The 20,778-nt window shown below is 51.4% G+C and overlaps 1 protein-coding gene across 2 annotated transcripts in view; it reads left to right on the top strand.

Annotated features, from left to right (window-relative positions):
• The window catches only part of Arhgef18 (Rho/Rac guanine nucleotide exchange factor 18), a 76,076-nt gene that overhangs the window by 39,764 nt on the left and 15,534 nt on the right, over positions 1 to 20,778 (top strand). For both annotated transcript variants that reach the window (XM_058579167.1, XM_046443883.2), the window contains 5 exons: positions 15,352 to 15,490; positions 16,245 to 16,357; positions 16,471 to 16,611; positions 18,105 to 18,355; positions 19,139 to 19,264. In XM_058579167.1, coding sequence (XP_058435150.1) covers positions 15,352 to 15,490; positions 16,245 to 16,357; positions 16,471 to 16,611; positions 18,105 to 18,355; positions 19,139 to 19,264 — 770 coding nt within the window. The remainder of the gene's footprint in view (positions 1 to 15,351; positions 15,491 to 16,244; positions 16,358 to 16,470; positions 16,612 to 18,104; positions 18,356 to 19,138; positions 19,265 to 20,778) is intronic.

The following is a 20,778-nucleotide window of genomic DNA, read 5'->3' as shown; positions in this document are numbered from 1 at the left end:
GCTTTTAGCTGATTTAAAAAAAAAAAAAGTCTGAGACAGTGGTTGTAATACAGCAGTCCTCCCCCTTGTCCCCCAGAATAAATGACTGATATAATTTGGCTGCTCTGGTACCCTGACCTCTCAACAAAGCCAGACCTTCAGGACAGTCAACTCCATCTTATCTTGATTAATCCTTCCATAAAGCTGCCACCAGATCTCTAGAATCTCACCCACTTCCTATGCCCCAATTTCCGTCTCCCAGTCTAGAGCTCCCTCTGACGCCAGGCTCCTGGATCAGCTGCCATCAGCTGTGACTTTAAGTTCTCATGGGGGCAGGGGCTAGACCCCTACCCACAGTGGAACTGAACTTGCCACCTCTGCCTGGCCCAACCCAAGGTCCTGGGGCCTTGCACTGCCCTAGTGTCCTCTTTCTGCTGCTCCCCAGCCACAGGCCTGGGCGCCCCAGCAGTGTCCTCAGTGCTCCCAAGGCTACCTTCAGATCCAGTCCTCATGCTGCTGCCTTTTCAGGAGCCGAGCCCAGCCACTGCTCTGCATAAACCTCTGTGACTTCAGCTTCAGGGAGAAAGCATCAACCCCAAGAGCCCCAAAGGCCCCCGACAGGACCTTCACAACAAGGGATCCTCTCCATTCAGTGGGACCCCAGACCAGGGACCTCCTGGATGTCCCCTCGCTGCCTCCCTGCCTCCAGTGAACATTATCCAGCAGCACCATGCCCCAGGCCGTGCCAGCAGGGAACAGCACAGAGCCCCCTCCTCCAAGGAGACCCCTCCTCAATAAACAAATACTGTCCAAATTCACCTGCTGGGTAAAATATCTCTGTGACCCCAGATCAATACTCGAGATGCTTTCTTGGCCCTTCACATGTGTCCCCAGGGCAGGTCCCAGCTGGGGGGAGCCGGGGGCACCTGCCTTCTGGTTTCAGCTCTCCTGTTGGAAGGGTGTGCCCTCCTCGAGGGCTGCGGAGTGCCAGGCAGTTCACATTTGTGTGCTTTTCGTTCATGACTTCGAAATTGAACCTGGCTCCCAAGCATAGTGCACAGGCACTGTCCAGTGTCCCTTAGGGCAATTGGGCTGTGACACACCTCACAGAAACAATGTGTTCGCCAGAGAAGCTCCACTTGGGCCCGAGTGGCAGTGCTGCTGGCCACGAGTCCAGCATGGGTGGCTTAACGGTGTATATTAAATGAGGCATCTTGGGGTGGAAACATCAGTGAAGGTCGAGTATTGACAGGAGGCTGGCAGGAGCCTACCCTGCTTCCCCTGGGAGGTGGGTGCAGTGTTCTCTGGTTCGCTCTGCCCGGTGACTCAGTAGGCTGAGAGTGCTCAGAGGAAAACTAAAACCAGGCAGGGAACAGGTGTGTGTGCTGGCTGGGGACATTTTAAATTGTGCAGTGCAGGGGCCTTGGTGACCCAAAGGAGGTGGCACAGGCAGAAGGCGTGGTCAGTCACCAAACCCTGCTACTTTTTAATGCCACTGTTGGCATAAAAATCGCTGCCATCCACTTTGAGCTTTTTTGGTAACTTATTTTAAAAGAATTTGAGTTTTTTTTTTTTTTTTTTAGATTATAGAAGAATTTAAAGAGATTGTGCAGAGTTCCCGTGTACTCTTCCCCCAGGAAGGGGTGTGGGGTGGTGGAGCCGTTCTCCCTGGGGGGCCCCTTCCTATGGTCACCACCACCCCAGATGAGGGTCTCACCACCTTAACTCGTTCTGAACCAGTGAAGCTGTGTCCCCTTGAGAAGGTGGGCAGCCTATCACCTGGACCATAGAGCTGGCCTCAGGCTGTTGTGGCTTCACAGTGATGCAATGTGTGGACTCCTCCAAGTTCCCCAGGTTCTCAGAGGACCACTTTGCCTTTTGAATCAGAGAGTTGCCAAGTTTCATAAAGAACAGCCTGTGGATAAGCGCAAAGTCAGGCGACAGCGATTGCACAGAATTTGTGAAGATAGTTACAACAGTGAATCCAAGGTATTCCTGAAGAGCCCGGCGTTGCCCCCGTGTCCAAGTCGCTAGTGTCCCCCGTGATATGTCCAAGTCGCTAGTGTCTTTGGAAACGTCTGCAAGTGTTTTATTCATGAAAGGAAAAATAAACATTATTAAAATTAAAAAAAAAAATAGCCATGGGAGCCTAGCTCGGTGGCGCAGGCTTGTGATCCTGGGGTGTGGCCTGGTGGTGCCTCGCCCGTCTCCCACACAGAGGCCCGTGTTCCCCCAGCGCCTTTCCTTTTGCAAATCCTCTTTCCTTTTGTAAATGCTCTTGTGCTGCTGGGGGAGAGGGGTGGGATTCAGCCAAGAGTGAAAGGGGACTGTTCTCCAGAGCTCCTCCCGGAGTTTCCTAGGACCCTTCCTATCAGCCAGGAATCTGGGTGAAGGTTTGCACCTCAGGCACACTGCAGGGCCCTGCTGGGAGCTGGCTGGTCTTAGGCCCAAGAGTGTTCCACGCCGTTCTTTTCTTAAAAATATTTTTTAGTTGTAGATGGACACGATACCTTTATTTTACTTATTTGTTTCTATGTGGTGCTGAGGCTGGAGCCCAGTGCCTCCCATGTGCTAGGCGAGCGCTCTACCGCTGAGCCCCAGCCCAGCCCCAGTGGTTCTTTTTTCCTCCTCCTAAGACGACTCACCAGCCGCAGTGTGCCTCGTTAGTTCTTGTCTGTTGTAAGTGAGAATGGAGCTCTGCAGATAAGACGCTGGTGTGGAGAAAATGCCACGTTGGCATTTGTTACAGTTTCCATCCCGAATGTGCCCCACAGGCCTGTGTGCTCAAGGCTGGTCCCAGCCGTGGAAGGTGGTGGGACCTTTGAGAGGTAAGGCTGGTGAAGCTAGGTCCCTTGAAGGGAACAGTGGGACTCTGGCCCCCTCTTTCTCGCTCTGCTTCCCAGCCACTCTGCAGTGAGGAGGGCTCTGCCGTTGCTCCCTCTGACGTACTACGCCACCCCAGGGCCAAGCGACCATGGACTGAAACCTCAAACCAAGCACCAGGATGAACCTTTCTTCCTTTAAATTGATCACAACTTAAAGGCCTCTGTCACAGTAACAGAGAACTGACTAAATGTAGTATTAGATGTTGACTTTTAAAATGCTGTATATATCAATGGAATGATTCAACTAATGGGTATGCTTCCACCTTAAAAAAAACTTTGAGGGACTGGGGTTCTAGCTCAGCAATAGAGCGCTTGCCTCGCACGTGTGAGGCCCTGGGTTTGATCCTCAGCACCACATAAAAATAAATAAAGTAAAAATATTGTGTTCATCTTTTAAAAAAATCTTAAAAAAAAAAAAAAAACAACTTTGAAATGAAGGTTAAGTAAGAATGATAAGGGAGGACTGACCAGTTCCGGGCATCACACAGGAGGGCTGTGACGTCAGCTCAGGTAGCTGCCTGGTAGAGTCCCTGGAGAGCAGAGGATGACATGAAGTCACTTTGTGGAACCAGATGGGGAGCAGACAGCTTTGCAGGGACACAGTGGGGTCAGGTGAGGGCGAGAGCTGGCCCGGTGGATCCCCAGGTGGTGAAGAAGTAGGGGACCAGCGTGCCGATGTGGGCGGGGAGGGTGGGTGAGGCGTTCATCATTAGCCCACCCCCCTTGGGCTCCTCAGCCTGGGGCACCTGCCCTGCAGTCAGCCTCTGCCCAAGGTCCTGGGTCGCTGTAAAAAAACAAAAAATCTGGATTCTGGAATATGCCATCCCTTGAGTAGGAAAGAGCAGAGCAAAGGTGAGGGCAGCAAGCCCAGCGCTGACAGCAAATCAAACCCACCTCGAGCCATGTCAGCCCCCTCTGTTACAGTCCTCCTGCTGCCACCCCCTGACTCTGTCCCCTTCATGCCTCCGTCCCTTTAGCCCGCGACCAGCACAGGCTTTATAGGTGACGGTCTGGCTATGTGGGAAATCCAAAGGGAGTTTGAGTTAAAAAGACAGGCTCGGATTACCTTTAAACTAGCTCCAGGACGGCTTCTTGAACCCCCAGCCTTGAGCTACCCATTAAAGTAGCGAGGTTTACTGAAGAGGCTTGAGAGAGAGAGAGAGAGAGAGAGAGAGAGAGAGAGAGAGAACATGCCAGAGAATGGACTTTTATTGGGGAACAAAAAATTCGGGGGGAAATCCCATCCAATGAAGATTAAGGGGGGCAGTGTCCCAAGGTCAGGTGAGACGATTGGGTCTTCAGGGGCTGTGGCCAGGCACACCTCCACACGGACAATCCCTTGGACCTGATAAGGGTGGAGAAAGCTCTGGACACAAAGGTGTATCTAAGCGCCTCTTGCCCAGCCGGGCAGGTAACTCGGATCACGTGTGAGGATGGCCTCCCACACCTCCCATCTTGGGGCACAAAATGGCACCAAGGTTCAGGTGAGAAGAAAAGGAGTTGACACATGTGTTTGGGCTTGGCACAGACCATGTGTGCATGTTGGCTGCAGCCAGTCACCTCTCCTGACTCGGCCTGGCCTGGCCTGCCCTGGCCAGGTCCATGTCCTAATCCCCTAATCACGTCCATGGTTCCGTCATATTGTATGGCAAGAACAAATTGAGGGTGCAGATGGGATTAAAGTTTCTTATCAGCAGACCTTGAGATGGGGGATCATCCTGGGTCATCTGGAGCCCAGGGTTATCACAGGATTCTCATGAGAAAAGAGGCAGGAGGGTCAGACCGTACTGCCTCCAGGAGCTAGAGAAGGAGGGACTGGATTCTCCTGGGACCTCAGGAGGGACCATCCCCTACCGATGCCTTAATCTTAGCACAGATAGGCCCGTGCCAGATTATGACCCCCAAAACTGTGCAACAAGAAGTAGGTGTTGTTTGAGGCCACCGTTTCTGGTCATCTGTTGCAGCAGCTGGAGGGAACTCATGACTTTGGTGAATGGGAAAGACACTCTGGCAAGTGACGGGAGCCTGTGGTCCAAGGGGCTTCAGGTGGAGACAGCTCCGTCTTCCAGGGGCCACCTCAGGCCCCCAGGGCCATCATTAGGCAGGATTAACATGCGCAAAGGCAAGAAGAGAATGATGGTAAACTAACAAGGCAGAATAATAAAGAGGAAAAGCCAAGAAATTAAACATAGGAGGAGAAAATAGCCTGTGACTTAAAGGAATATGGCAAGATCATGTCAAAATTCTGGCCCATGTTCAGAATTTAAATACGAATAAAAAATTGATACGCCAGAAAGTAACTCAAAAGTCAATGCCTGCGATAATTTTAGAGTGTATCCAGGTGACATTAACTCACCTCTAAGAGCACCTGCTTGAGGAAGTTGCCGACATTTTTGTGTTTTTGTGAGACCGATCAGGGGTGAAGAGTAGCTTAGCTGAAGGGGTCAGTCTTTAGTCCTGAAGAACCCAGTTCTGCTTGAGTAGCAGCAGTGTGTAAACGCATTTCCTCAGGTAGTTTCCACTCCGTTTCATTCAGCAGGTAACTCCTGGCATTTTGAGGGTGTTCCTGGTGTCCTTTCTGTCTTACTGGGTGCCACTTGTGACAAAAGAACCTGGTGGCCGCACAGCCTGTTGCATGGAGACTTAAGTGGTACTTCAAATCCCACCAAAGCTACTAGCCCTCGAAGCCGCAGTTGTCCCTGATTCTGCATTAATTTCTTTACTTTTTTCAGTGCTGGAGATGGAACCCAGGTCCTTGCACGCACTGGTCGAGCTCGACCACTGGCTCAGCCCCAGCCTGGCTTTTCTCCTTAAGACAAGGTCAGGTTTATGATGGGGTTTGCACTGGGCCCCTGCTGGCCTCGCCTTTGGATGCCACCCTCATCCTGTCCTCACTCTGTCCACTGTCCTCATGTAGGGCAGGGACGCAGTAGCCCATGTTTTCATGCCAAGAGAGGCTGACTAAGCACACAGATCTGATGTGATGCCGGCACCCAGGTGGGGGCACGTGACCTCTGCCTTAGGGTCAGGTGTAGTGATGGCCCTTGCCAGTCGTGTGCTGGGCTATAGTGTAACAGGCACACTGGCCCAAAGCTAGCCATGCACAGGGGGGCTGGGGCTAGGTGCCAGGGGCTCTGCGGACCCCCAGTGCTGCAGGACAGTGTTGTTGGGGTACAGGATGCCAATGATGTCAAGAGGTGAGGCTAAGAAGGATCCCAGACACCAGAGATGGGGAGATGAGAGTGAGCAGTCACCAAGAGGCAGCCCAGCCTGGGCTCGTGCCTCAAACATGAGGGAGGAGGTTCCAGAAGAGCCCACAGGAATGGCCATGGGAAGAATGAGGCACAATGTCAAGTGCCTGCAGAGGGAGTGTGCCATCTCCTGGGAAGTGCTGTTGAGTCCATGTCCCCTGCAGGGGGGACCACAGTCTCCCCAGCACACCACAGTGCTCAGTAGACATCCACTGAACAAACCAAAGAATCTGAGCAAGTGCTGGGAGTGATACTGGCCAAATTATATGGTACTGTGTGCAGGTACAAATATGTAGCGACAGATCCCTCGTTGTGTACAACTAATGCACCAATTTTAAAATGTGAGGAAAATAAATTAAAAAAGAAAGAATTTCCGACCCTCAACCCACTTGCAGAGTTGGAAGTGCAGCGCAGTTCACCCGCAGCCTGAAGTCTAATGCTCCCAGGAAGCTTCCAGAACTCAGGTAATCTGTTAATGAGGCCAGCAGGGCTGGGCAGGAAGACGCAGCTATCCGGGCATGGGGCGAAAGCATGTCTCATGTTCCTTCTGTCACCAGCCTCCACATCCCTAGGAACTCCCTCTCAGTGTCAGTTTGCATGGCTGTGGAGGGCCCAAAGTATGAGGAAGCCATCCCTCTGGCCAGTTTCTACCAGTGAGGACACATCCCAAGGAAGTGTTCAAGATCCTTTACCCGGATGTCCTTCACAGTTGTGTTTATACACACAGTCACACGTCACTCAACTTGGCATGGGGATGCATTCTGAGAAATGCCTCACTAGATGATTTCGTCACTGTGTGGACCTCATAGAGTGCACTTAAAGGAACTAAGGTATCACATCACAGTGTCACATGTGACGTAATCCGTGGGACCCCTGTCTTACATGCAGTCCCCAGACCTAAACCACGCTATGTGGTGCTCAACTGCACATGAAATGTTGGAAGCAACCAGGTATGTGACATCTGAGGAGTGCTTCCCGGTGATCAGTGCAGAGGGTTTCTGAAATCTCTTCAGCAGTGCGTGTGGCACCCACATGCCCCGCCTTCTGCCGAAAGGAGAGGCACAGTACCCCCATCATGTGCTCGGCCAGACTGTGTGCAGTGGTCCCTTCTGCAGCTCACAAATGATTGACCCTCAGCAATGGATTCACCCTCCTCAGAGAAACTAACAGAAGTAAGAATGGGAAGGAACGTGCTAGACAGGAGTCGCGGTGCTTTCTGGTTGTGAACTGCTGAGCAGTTGCTATTTAAGTGATCTCAACAGGGTGCAGTGAAGGAGATGTCAAGAGACTTGGCACAGATGGACAGGTGGGTGGGCCCCACCTGTGTAGCAGAATGAATGAAAAAACTGGGGGTGGGGGGTGATTAGGAACCTGCCAGAAGCCTCAGAAAAGTTATAGCACAGTGTGTGCAGGCCTGGGTCAGTTTAGGTCATATCAGCACCAATGCAATGACAGGAACCTGGGGGCTGAGTTGCTGGCCAGCCAGGTTCACTGGAGTTGATCTCCAGTTCAGGCAGAAGGCCCATCGCGACACTGGAAGCTGTGTCCTGATGGGCACCCTAGTGGGTTTGGATGCAAGTGGGCTGCAGATTCTACGAGGACTCAGAGATTGAACAGCGACACAGGAGTCCAACCATGACTCAAGAGGAAGGATGAGAAAATGGGGATGTGTTTGTAGAAGAAGTAGCCGCGGATGGCAGGGATCGGTCGGTTCTCCTGAAGGCTGTCCCGCCAGCAGGCAGAGGACAAGGCTCTTCTAGGGGCTCTGGGTGCAAGGGCGACATTGGTCCAGGCAAGGATTTCTAGTTTTGAGTAGTTCTTAGATGGCAGCTGCCCCAGTGTCTCTGCCTCTGGGGTGCGACGACTCTGGGGAGCACCTGTGGTGGAGTTGCAGTGTTGGTCCTGCTGGGATGGCTCACGGCACTGAGCACGGTGTCCTCGAGGTTCTCCACACTGTGTCTGTGTTGGTCCTCTTCGTGGCTGAATCATGCTCCTTGGCATGGAGGGACCTCATGGTGCTCATCTTGTGTCCATCCCCAAGTGGCCTGGTCTGGTGAGCTGTGAGCACGCCTATATGGCCATAGGCGGATGGACTAGTGTTGCACACTGCACCGCCTCTGCCCTGACGGGGACCTGACTTGTCCTTTCCTAACATGGCCTGGAGTCCCCCACCACCTACCTTTTCTTCTCAAAAAATAATTAATTAATGTTATTTCTCAGCATAATGAACGTGGCAATAAACTTGGAGGATAAGATGATGGATTCTTCCGTTGTCATGCCTGTTTGTGTTTAAATTCACTACACACACCCACACAGTCAAGACAAACACCTCGGTTTCGTTGTTGTTTGTTGATGAATGCCCCAGTGTGGAACCAGACATAAAAAGAATACCTATGATCCCATTTATATCAGGTTCAGATGCAGGTAGAATCAGCTACGTCGTCAGAGGTAGGAAAGGGACTGTCGCCTGTGGGAAGGAAGGAGGGGTCGTGAGGAGAGGACATGGCAGTGTCTGCAACTCCCGAATCCTATCTTGACTGAATGGTGGTTGTGCGGTGGTTTGCTTTATGTTAATTTTTGAGCTGTTTGTTTGGGGTACTTTCCTGTATGTGATACACCTCCTAATTTGAAAGACTTAAAATCTTGTGAGGCCCTGCAGAGTCTCTGAAGAGGCCCCATTCCCTGTGCATGGTGGTCACTAGTATCCCACCTCCCTCCTCCCTGTGCCTGGAACTGGCAGGTCCCATCTCGGCTCCCCTGCTCATTCGCCAAGCACCTGGGGCAAATCTGCCTGTTTCCTTGGCTATGAAATATGACAGCGATCCCTGCTGTTGAGTCACTGGGAGGATGAAGGAGCGAAGAAGTGCACAGTACTTAGAACTCAGCCTGGGCTGGGATTGTGGCTCAGCGGTAGAGCGCTCGCTTAGCACCGGCGGGACCCGGGTTCGATTCTCAGCACCACATAAAAATAAAGGCATTGTGTTGTGTCCATCTACAAAAAAGATTCTCTCTATATCTCAATCTCTATCTCTCCTTAAAAAAGAAGAAGAACTCAGCCTGGCACATAGTGAGTCAAGAGGAGGAGCTGCTGCTACAAATTAGCACAATTTTAAAAATTACCTGGCTGGCAGTGAGGCTGAGCGGAAGAGCACTTGTCTAGCACTTGCCCTGGTTTCCATCCCCAGCACAACAGAGTAATAAATAAGCACGCAAGTAAAATGATGTCGACTGGACTTGAGTTTGCAGGTGGGAACTTACAGGCTGGCTGGTTGGTGGTTGAGTGGGGGGTGCAGTCATCCTCAGTATCCACAGGGCATTGTTTCCAGGACACTCCACCAAGACCAAGATCCGTGGATGCTCAAACCCCTCTATAAAATGGTACTGTGTATGCGTGCCACTGAGGGGCCATGCAACCTGCCACCTTCGGGCCCAAGGAGTGCAAGCTGTCTCTAGATGGCTGCACAATGTAAATTCCCTGTAACTAGCTATACTGCATTGTTTGTGGAAATGGTCGGGGAGACATTTCTACATGTTCTGTACAGAACTAAACTTCTCCCGGTGTTTGGTTGTTCACGTATACAGACACAAAACCCATAAATTGGGGGCAACTGTTCCAGGTTGAGGAAGAAGATTCTTTCTGACTCATACTTATCTTCTAATCTTCAGTGTCTTTTTAAGTTTTCCTTTGTCCCCTGAGGCGTGGAGTTAAGTGGGTTTTTTTTCCTCCTATATTTTAATTCTCTTTTACAGTTGGCTTGTGTGACATCAAAATGAGGCAGAGCAAAGAAATCAATGATTTTTCTTCTCATCGATTCAGTCTCACCTCAGGTGGCCAGAAAGCCAGGAACTGTGAACTGAAAACTTCATTTTGCATCAAATTCTCTCTAATTGTCTCCAAAGCACTTGTCAGTAACTGGTGCTTGCTAGAATTCTCCAGAGCCAGTAGCATTCTCAGCCTTTAACAAAAGTCTTGGTGGAAACAGAGCACAGGTGGTTGGGTGGGGACGCGGGGCCTCACTGCATAGGAGGAAAGAAGCAGGTATTTCTTAGGCTGAGTCGGTGTAACTGGGAGCTGCAGGTACCCTCTTCTGGTCTGCTTTTTCCTCTGGTGGCCTTTTGCAGAAAATGCAGTGATTTCTGTGCCAGTCATTTTGCCATCGAGGGGCAGCAGCAATCTGCAGTTTGGAATTTACAGTGGTTTCTTAAACACTGGCATTTTTCGGACTGGAGTGTGGCTCACTGGTAGAGCGCTTACCTAGCATGGGCAAAGCCCTGGGTCCAGCCCCAGCACACACACATGCACAAAAGCTCCTGTTTCTAGAAGGCAGTGTACTTCTGCGTTTTTCTGGGTTGTGCGTAAATGGTGGTTTAAAACTGAGTAAGACTGTGAACATACATTGGACTTCTTCAGAACTTACTTTCCATGGGCAGAAGCTGGGTCTTCCTCTTAACTAATCTCCCTGCTGGTCCTCCTGATTCCTGCAGGAGCTAATGGGTTTGGGGCGTCAGGAAAAAGCCTGTGACTTAGAAGCATCCGTGAGAAACTGAGTCACGCAGAAACAAAGCTGCAGAAAAGCAGTCCCTGCGAACTGGAGCCTTCTAGCGGGGGCCCTTTTGCCCCCCTGGTTGGAGCTCCTGGGTGGGGTCATCACACCTGCCATGTAAGCTTCCTCAGATATCTGACTTGCCCCCAGAGACACTCCAAAAAATCCAAAAGCCAACGCAGAACAGGTTCTAAAAATCATCACGAGGACAGGCTGTGGTCTGAGTGTTGCTGAGAATGAGTGTGTTTTTCCATTTGGGCCAGAGGCGCTTTCACACTGTCACTGTTCATCCCTGCCTCTCCTCCAGGTCCCCTTGCAGGGGCAGCTCAGTGCCGCAGCCCCAGATCAATCGCTCCTCTCAGCAGGGGCAGACAGTGTTAATTGAGTGCCAAGGGCCCCCTTTTTTCCCTTTTCTTTCTGTCTTTCTCTCGTCCAGTGCTGGGGATGGAAGCCAGGCCTCCTGCCTGCTAAGCGGAACGACTTGCTACCTCCAGGCCAAGGGCGGAACGACTGATTCCTGCCAAACACTCGACTACAAATCGAGTCTGTCCCCTGCAGAAAGGTGGCTGTATGTGTGTCCCAGCAGCTTCAGTGAGATGCTACTCACATGCCATATAACTCACCCATTCTAGCGTGCCCTTCAGTACTCTTAATATATTCACAGAGTCGCCGTAACTGATGTTAGGGCCCAAAGAGAAACCTCATTTCCATTAGCCATTACCCTCCAGTCTCCCACAGTCCTAGACTTGGTTGGTTTGTTCTGTGGTGCTGGGGATGAACCCAAGGCCTCACACATACTAGGCAGGGACTCCACCACCAAGCCACATTCCCATGTGCCCATTCTGGACACTTCCATAGATGGCTTATCTTCTGGGTGGTCTTTTTTCTGACTTCCTCCGCTGGGCATGGCATCCTCGGGCTTATCTGAGCTGCAGCATGTGTGTGGTTGAACATTTTCATTGTGTGGACGCCCTGGACCACATTGTGTCCATCCATTCATCAGTCAATGGACTTTGGGTGATTTCCACTTGGCTTCCATAACTTGTGCGCTGTGAACAATCCTGTGTGATATTTGTGTGGACGTGTGTCTCACTTCTTAGGGCATGTAACCAAGAGTATAGAAACTGTGTACCCCCGAGGAACGCCAGGCTGTTTTTCAAAGCACTATTTTACATTCTTGCTGCAGCCTCAGGTTTGCATGTGGTAACCTCCCTCTCGACTGAAGAAAACTGTCACCAGGGAGACTGGAGGCTTTCCCTCCTCTGGCAACAGACTTGCAGGCCCCTGGGCAGCAGGTATACTAGGGGTGGCTGGGATTTGTTTTAACCAGGTATGATAAGACTCAAAAATGCAGACTTCTCCCTGTGAAAGAAGTCATGGAGGCAGGCATGGTACATCATGCAGAGCTGCACCAGGAGGACCCAGGGTGGGTCAGAAGGCAGAGGTAGTGAAAGGGAATGTAGGCATGAGCCTTCACTGCGGTTTCTTCAGGCAGGAGTGGGCAAGGCAGAGTAAGCAGGCCCCAGGCTGCTGGTGTGAGTCATTTTAGCAGGCGCTGCACATAGGGCTGGTCCAGGGGTGGTCGTGACCTGGAGTGCCAGGGCCTGATGAGGAAGGGTGGTGCCTGAGAGCTGGGCTGGCTGGGTTGCGTGTGAGAGGTTCATGTGAGTCCTTACAGTGTCTAGAATTTGATTCACCTTGGGAGGGACGATCCCCCAGGGTCAGCAAGGCAGATGTCAAAAGCATCAAAAACACAGAATGAAAAGATGTGATTAATACAGCTGTTGGTGGCAGAGCTACTGGCTGCCACAGTTGCGTGTTGCAGAGATGTGATTTGTGACTGTCTGCCCTGAGCCATGAAGCTTCATGTTGTCTCCTGAACCATCCAAGGCAGCATTGAGTCAATCACCGATAGTTTATTAGCATTTTTTGGACCAGGGACTCGTACTTGGTGTTGATAATGGCTTTTCTTCCGGGGACTGTGTGATTAAAGCAGAACCCATGAGACATCAGGCCAGACCTTGCTTCCCAGGAAAGTTCTGCCAGCCAGGCCAGGAGGCTGAGCCAAGGCTGCATTTCAGGATTTGTCGCATATTTATATATTTAGGTCATAATTGCCCGGGTGGGGTTTCACGTGGTGTGAAACTGGCAGGAAATGCCCGCCCTGAACCACATAGACGAGGAACGACTCATGATTTCTTTGTACACAGGTATTTATATATGAATGACATCTTGGGTGCTTTAGTCTACCATAACAATAGTAATCATTAGCCATTTATTAACATGATGTCTGTCACATAAATGGCATCGCCATTGTGCAGGACATAGTGAGGAATGAATAGCTATGAAAAATATGTGCAGTGTGGGATCACACAGCTAATGATTGGCATCTTCGTTTACAAGCTTTCTTCATTACTCTTCTGCCAGAAAATCTTAATACATAGTGTCTTAATCCATTTTCTGCTGCTATAACAAAATACCTGAGCCTTGATAATTTATAAAGAGCAGAGATTTATTTATCTAATGGTTCTGGAGGCTGGGGACTCTAAGATAATGGTGCTGGCATCTGGCGAGGGCCCCATGCTGTGCCAGGCCATGGCAGAAGGTGGAAGGGCAAGAGAGGATGGGGCAAGAGCCACTGGGGGGGGGGGGGCGGGCAGCTTGCTGTTATATCAAATCTACTCTCGCCACAGCTGACCCACTTCAGTGAAAGCGAGATCAATCCATTCAGAAGCAGAGACCTGGTTTCCTCATCACCTCTTACTAGACTTCACCTCCCAATGCTATCGCACTGGGGATTGGATTTCCAACAGATGGCCAGGCGCCATGGCCACGCCTGTAATCCCAGCAACTCAGGAGGTCAGGAGGCTAAAGCAGGAGGGTCACAAGTTCCAGGCCAGCCTCAGCAACTCAGTGAGGCCCTGTTTCAAAATAAAAAAGGGTGGGGGATATGGCTCAGTGGTGAAGGGCCCCAGGTTCAATCCCCAGTACAAAAAAAAACACCTCAACACATAGACTTTGGGGGACACATGCAAATTATGCGCGTACCTATCTACACATTTGCAGCCATCCAAAATTTCTACCCAAATTAGCACTCACAATGCTGAGTCCACTCCCTGGGAAAGCTGCTGAGAGAAGCATGCTTCCCCCTGGGCCAGGATCCGCGCCTAGCCCCTTCACAGACTCCATGCTGCCTAGGACCAAGCCACAGCTGCCCTCCTCCAGTGACCTAGAGAAACCAGTGGGTGAGTGCACCGGGGACGCAGGAGTCAGGTGGGGAAGCCACCAGATTCCCTTCTAATCCTGCTTTTTGTCCTCACCTGGAGGGCCTTAAAAGCAGTTTTCACCTTGAGAGCACCTCCGCCACACAGCCCATCCTGACAAGACTGGACTTCAGTGGCTGGCTGGCCAAACAAGAGGGAGAAACTCAGCCCAACGCATGAGCCATAGTCGAGCTTTTATTAAGAGTCACATCTTGTGACTTGATGGTGCACACTTGTAATCCCGAAGGCTCAGGAGGCTGAGGTAGGAGGGTTAAAATTCAAGGTCAGACTAAGGAAATTAGCAAGGCCCTAAGCAACTCAGCAAGACCCTGTCTCTAAATTAAAAAAAAAAAAGAATAAAAAGACTGGGGATGTGGCTCAGTGGTTAAGCAACCCTAGGTTCAATCCCTGGTACCTAATAATAGTAGTAATATTTTGAAAAAGAAAAAAATTGCATCTTTCTGAGCTGGGGTATAGCTCGGTAATAGAAACCCTGAGTTCAATCACTAGCAGTGAGAGAAAAAAAGCGCATTTTTCCATCAATAGCAAACATTTCCACCAGTGAACACGTGCATCCTCCAATCCAGACCCTTACATTGATGGGCAGACGCGTGTGGACGACCCTCTGGAGCCCCACCGCATGTTGGATTGGTTTACAGTCACTGTGTAAAGAGCCGGAGCTTGGCGTCTTTGATGGCAGCACTCTGTTCAAGTGCTGAGAACAGGGCAGCTAAATCAGCATCGTGCCCCGCGGTCCCTGGGTCTTAGCGTCGCCCTGACATCAATCTCAGACTAATTATCCTTGCGTGTGTGTGTGTGTGTGTGTGTGTGTGTGTGTGTGTGTGTGGTGTCCGCACGAGCCACTCCAAGGGCAGGGCGCCTGCTTCACATGCATAGGTGATTTACAGCAAGCACAGCCCACCCTCAACTCTCCACCCCCTGCAAAGACCCAGGGGGGTGTAGGAGGGTTTTATTCTTTTTTACTGTTTTACTGAAGGAGAAAATACTATGCGGTTTCCACACTAAGCGGTCACAGTGGGGACCCATTTCCTGCGCTCCAGCCCCGCTGCTTCAGCCAATACAGCAAGGGAAGGCGCAGCTGTATTTTCTAGAAGGATTCCGCCAAGGCATAAAAACGGTGCAGACCAGCCTGGCACGGCGCCGGGTCCCGGAGCCCCGAGCGCCAGCATGGGGAACACGCATTCCAAGGGTGGCGACAGGCACGGGGCGCTCCCCGGCCACCCTGAGCTGTCTTTTTACAGCTCTTTCCCCAGGAAATGGAGCGAGAACGTCTTCTTAGATAATGAGCTTTTGACCTCTAAGATCCTGTCGGTGCTGCGGCCCCAGTCGGAGCGGGGCTTCCGGACCAGTGACCTCCGCTACCCTGCCCACTTCTTGAGCACCAACTCTGTCTTTGCCTCTGTCGCAGCCTCACTGAAGGAGCACCCGAGGAGCAGCCTTCTGTCTGATGGCAGCCCGGCCCCATCCAGGAATGTCGGCATGACGGTCTCTCAGAAAGGGGGTCCCCAGCCAATACCAAGCCCGGCCGGACCTGGGGCACGACTCGGGTAAGCCAGGTCCTCTCTGCCACCAGGTACAGAGGGAGGGATGGGGCAGTGGGTGGCACTCATCAGTGGCCTCTATGAAAGGAGGCACATTTCTTGTCTGTGTGAATCGGCAGGGTAGCCCCCCAGGCAAAATGATGCGTCCTGGGGTGGATTTGGCCACCATTGAGCCAGTTTGCTTAATACCCTTGGCTTTCATTGTCAGGGCTTCTTACTGCTCAAGACAATGCCGATGCCGAGTCCTACAGCCCGGTCTCTGGGCCTTGCCCGGCTCTACAGGATGCCGAGGGCCCCGGGTGTGCTTTCAACAGTGCTGGGGCAGAAAGTACTGCGGAAACCCAGTGCTTGCGGCGACCTCTCCATGAGTTCGTGGAGAAGGGAGCCAATTATCTTTTTTCTCTATGAACAGACTGTCTTCCCGCCCTCCATTGTGAGGCTGTGTCCTTCTAAGTCCCATAGATAGAATTCCGTGGGCTCTGGTGGGCTCTGGTGGCCAGCAGCGGAAGCCCACAAATCACACCCCTCAGATGGACCTGGCCATTTAGGTCACTGTAATGGACAAAGTCCTGGTCGTAGGTCAGTAGTCTCCTATTTTAAAAAATGACCTGTGACCAAGTTAAAGGCCTCTACTGGAATCCGGAAAGTTCTCTGATCACATCTAATCAGGTGGAGTAGCAAACTGACTTGCCTCCATAGACTGGGGAGTGTGTGTTCAACTCAACCTTTTGAAATGGTGGTTGTGATTATTTCCACATAGACCAGCCACAGGAGAGATGGATGAAGCTGACTCTGTGGTTCTAAAATTCAAGCAGGCAACTGATGACTCCCTAGCACTCACGTCCTCCAATACCGAGTCTGTTTTTGTAGAAGGTAAGTTGGTCCCAAGTCTTGAGGCTGCCACATGGTCCCCGTCCATACTGGGAGGTGCTGGCCAGGCTCTGCCAGGTTCTGGCCCCCCCCAGCAGCCCCCGTCTTTCCCTCAGATCCCTACATTGCCTCGCTGAGAAGCGAAGTCGAATCGGACACCCACGAGTTTGAGGCCGAGTCCTGGAGCCTGGCTGTAGAGTTGGCCTACGCCAAGAAGCAGAAGAAAGAGGTGGTGAAGAGACAGGATGTCCTGTACGGTAGGAGGCCAGCACCGCACCCAAGCCCATTGCTTCTCTTTCTTTGTATCTTTCTCCTTTTCTGCTCCCTAATTCCATCTGGGCGTCTGGGCTCCATGGCCACATTACCCTCGCTGCGTTACCCTAACTCTAACCCTAACCCTCTGCGCCCCCGCCCCCAGGGCAGCCCTGCCTGCCGGCCTGGGGAAGAGGTAGCCAGGAAGGGCTTTGTTAGCACAGGTCCCTGTAGTTAAGCCTGGCCAGATGCCCAGAGCTGACTCATTCTTGCCTTGTTGGTGGCTGTCTCCGTCCATTGGGGTTACTCTGACAGAATTCCATAGGCCAGGTGACTTGTAAACAACAGAAGTATATTGCTCACTGGGTTCACCTTGGTTCAGAGAGAGTCCAAGGTCAAGGCGCAGGCATGTTTGGTGTCTGGTGAGGTCCACTTCCTGGTTCGCAGGTGGAGCCTTCTCACTGTGTCTTCACGAGGGGGAAGGGGCAGGGGCTCCCTGCATCCCTTTCATAAGGGCACAAATCACATCCTCGGTGACTGCACTCTTGTGGTCTCACCACCTCCCCAAGGCACCACCTCTGAATAGCATCACTTTGGGGTAAGGTTTTAACATATGAAATGGGGGGCACAGACATTCAGTCCTTTGCAGTTTGGTCTGATCACAGACACACAGAGGTGTGTTACACTACAGACCACAGACATGGAGTTCCTTAGAACAACCATCTTTTTTTTGGTACTGGGACTGAAACCCAGAGATGCTCCACCACTAAGCTGTATCCCCAGTCCTTTTTACTTTGAGACAAAGTCTCACTAAGTTGCTGAGGCTGGCCTCAGACTTGTATTGCACCCATCTCAGCCTCCCAAGTTGACTGGGATTACAGGCATGCACCACTGTGCCCAGCTCAGAATGACTGCCTTGCTGGAAACAGCCTTGAAAGGTCTTTGTGACTTCAGGCATGCATCTCCTGGGTCCCCTCTTTATCCAGCTTCCTTTAGCCTGGGATTCCCACAGCGTTGGACAGGGGAGGATGGGAGGCCTGGGCAATAAGAATGGCCACAGGCGCATACCTGCAGTCCTAGCTACTCGGGAGGCTAAGGCAGGGGCGGTCACCTGAGCCCAGAAATTCAAGGCCAGCCTAGAAAACATAGTGAGACCCTGACTTTAAAAAAATAAATAAAAATTTTAAAAATAATAATAATTAAAAAATAAGGGGCTGGGGCTGGGGCTCAGCGGTAGAGCACTTGCCTAGCACGTGTGAGGCCCTGGGTTTGGTCCTCAGCACCACATAAAAATAAATAAATAAAATAAAGGTAGAAAAAAAATAAGCTTCATTTACTAAATAAATGTATAAAGATAAACAAGAAAGGCCACAAAGGCAGACTGAGGTGGAAAGCTTCCAGGCCAGCCCCACCCAGGCAGGCAGGCAGCACCCACCAGTGCCCAGCAGGACCGTGGAGCCCGCGTGGGTAAGCCCTGCTGGCCATCTGCACCCCACAGAGCTGATGCAGACAGAGGCACACCACGTGCGGACCCTCAAGATCATGCTGAAGGTGTACTCCAAGGCCCTCCAGGAGGAGCTGCAGTTTGGCGGCCGGGCCATCAGCCGCCTTTTCCCCTGCGCAGACGACCTGCTGGAGATGCACAGCCACTTCCTCGCTCGGCTCAAGGAGCGGCGCCGCGAGGCTCTGGAGGAGGGCAGCGAGCGGAATTACATCATCCAGAAAATCGGGGACCTCTTGGTGCAGCAGGTGGGCACCGTTGTGACCCGGGTGGTGCCTCGTGAGTCCTCACCCCATCTCCATTCCTTCTATTAATAGAATGTAAAGGCTCTGGTTTATCTGCATGGCTACTCCAGAGCCTGCGGCTCACGTCCTAGGAGCACAGAGGCCAGAGTAGCCAACATGTCTGTCTGGACACTGTTCAGAGCTGTGCTCTTCTAGGCTGTTGTTTGGTTTTTGCTTTGAGATTCTAATCGCTGTTTCTGCTGGCTAGAAACATAATTCTGACCAGGGCTGTCCATAGCAGGCCTGCAGAGTCCAGGCAGAGGTGGACAGCGGCAGCAACACCCGTCATCTGACCCCAGACTGCTTGCCCAGAGTGTCCCAGGTCAGGCAGTAGGAATTAGGAGCCAGTGGGAGGCTCCGTGGCAGGAACCTGCCTGGCACACACAGGCCCTGGGTTCCACCCCAGCTCTGTACGACAAAACAAATGTAAAATTACAAGTAATTTTTTTATTTTCCTAACATTCTTTTGACCTAAATTTCTTTCTCTTCTTGAATCTTTGCAAGCTTTGCAGCATCTGTGAGTAGCAAAGCCCTAAAGCACAAAGTTTTCTTGTTTTACTTCGATGGTACCTTATCATTAAGACACCCGAGGCAAGCACATCCCTGATGGTGGGTGTATTTATTAAAAGGTGAAATTGCAAGTCAGTCCAGTGTTCACTTTAGCACAATCAGGTGGACTAGGTGAAAACATTCTGTGGCGGATTCCAGGTTTCATTTTGGTGACATTTCCATCCTCCTCCATGTTAGTTTTCAGGTGAAAACGGGGAGAGAATGAAAGACAAATATGGTGTGTTTTGCAGCGGCCACAATGAAGCCGTCAGTCACTACAAGTTACTGCTGCAACAAAACAAGAAATTTCAAAACTTGATCAAGGTAAAAAAAAAAAGTTGTTTAAAATACTTCTTTGCTGTTGTTTTTTTCCACCAAACTGTAACATCTTGGATTCAGAAATAGTGAGTTGTTATAAAGCAGGGGTTTTCACAATCTGGTTTGGTTTGGGTGACACAAGCGTCCTTTCACAGGGCTGCCCCACCCTGGGAACTGCCCTGCAGAGCCACCCCATTCTGCGTGCAGAGGCTCCAGCAAGGCACAAGTTTCTCTGAGCTCCATCTTCTCCCCGCCTGCCCCCCGAGGCCCATGGGATTCCCTTGACTGAGCGTGTACAGCCACTTGAGCTCAGAGCCAGACCCCTCCACACAGCCGCAGTCCATGGAGTCAAGCTCTCCCCACCTCCCGTGTCCCAGAAACGGCACTTAGGAGCTGAGTGCCTTGATGCACGCCTATGATCCCAGTGGCTCGGGAGGCTGAGGCAGGAGAATCACAAGTTCAAAGCCAGCCTCAGCAACTTAGCGAGACCCTGTCTCAAAATAAGAAGGGCTGGGGATGTGGCTCAGTGGTTAAGCGCTCCTAAGTTCAATCCCCAGTATCCAAGAGGGACAAGAAAGAAAGTCAGAAACGGCATCTGGGTCAGGCCACGCAGTTCATCCACAGTTGCCTTTGCAGCAGCCCCAGCTCCCTCGGTTCCAAGCTCCAGAACAGCTCTACAGTCTCTTCCCTGGGCCCTCGGGACTTTGTTCTGAAGTGGCTTTCAACAACTAATGGGCTGAAATTAAGAATGATCTGCGTTTAAATTTTGTTCCAGGCTTGGTGACTCACGTTCATAGTCCCTGCTCCTCAGTAGACTGAGGCTGGAGAATCACTTGAGCCCAAGAGTTCAAGGCCAGCCTGGGCGACATAGCGAGAAACCCCATCTCAAAAGAAAAAAACAAAACAAAAAATCTGCTCCATGATCCCCTCAGTAGATGGACTTGAAAGGGAAAGAGCAATTTCAGACCAAAATTCACTCAGCAATGGCTGTCAAATGGCCCATCTGACAGCATGAACCATCTAGAAAGAGGGCAGAGGGTGGCAATGGAGACAGTTCCCATGAAACCTGCAACCACAGATTGTCACAGTCCCAGAAGGACACTCGGGTGCTGTGGAAGTGGCTCTTTACTATTGCCGGCATTCCTGAAATACACAAGAGTAGTGGCGCTAATCCACGGAATGCGCGGAATGCTCCATGAGCACAGGAGACTGCTCTCCACCCCCCAGGAAGTGAGACGGTCAGCCAGAGGTGTGTGTGCATCAGCAGCCACCAGGGAGCCCGTTCTACCACAAAGGCACATGCCCAGGCTAGTTCCAGGAGCTTCTGGAATGACAGCCGAGCATGCATGTCTGATGTGCACGTGTACATGTGTGTGTGCACGTGGTGAGCAGCTCAACAGGTGATCCCCACAACTGCCCCATGACTGGACCTCATTTTCTCTTTAACTGGTCTTTCAAGGCGAGGTCACCTTTGCTTGTGTGGCCTTCTGTATATCCAGTATGTGCTTTCAGATAGCCAG

The sequence above is a fragment of the Marmota monax genome, unplaced genomic scaffold, assembly GCF_021218885.2.
Source record: "Marmota monax isolate L192 unplaced genomic scaffold, Marmota_monax_Labrador192_F-V1.1 WCK01_AAM20220418_F8-fsc00102, whole genome shotgun sequence".
NCBI classification, from domain to species: domain Eukaryota; kingdom Metazoa; phylum Chordata; class Mammalia; order Rodentia; family Sciuridae; genus Marmota; species Marmota monax.
The sequence above is the reverse complement of the archived record's forward strand: the minus strand, read 5'-3'. Positions and strand labels throughout refer to the sequence as shown.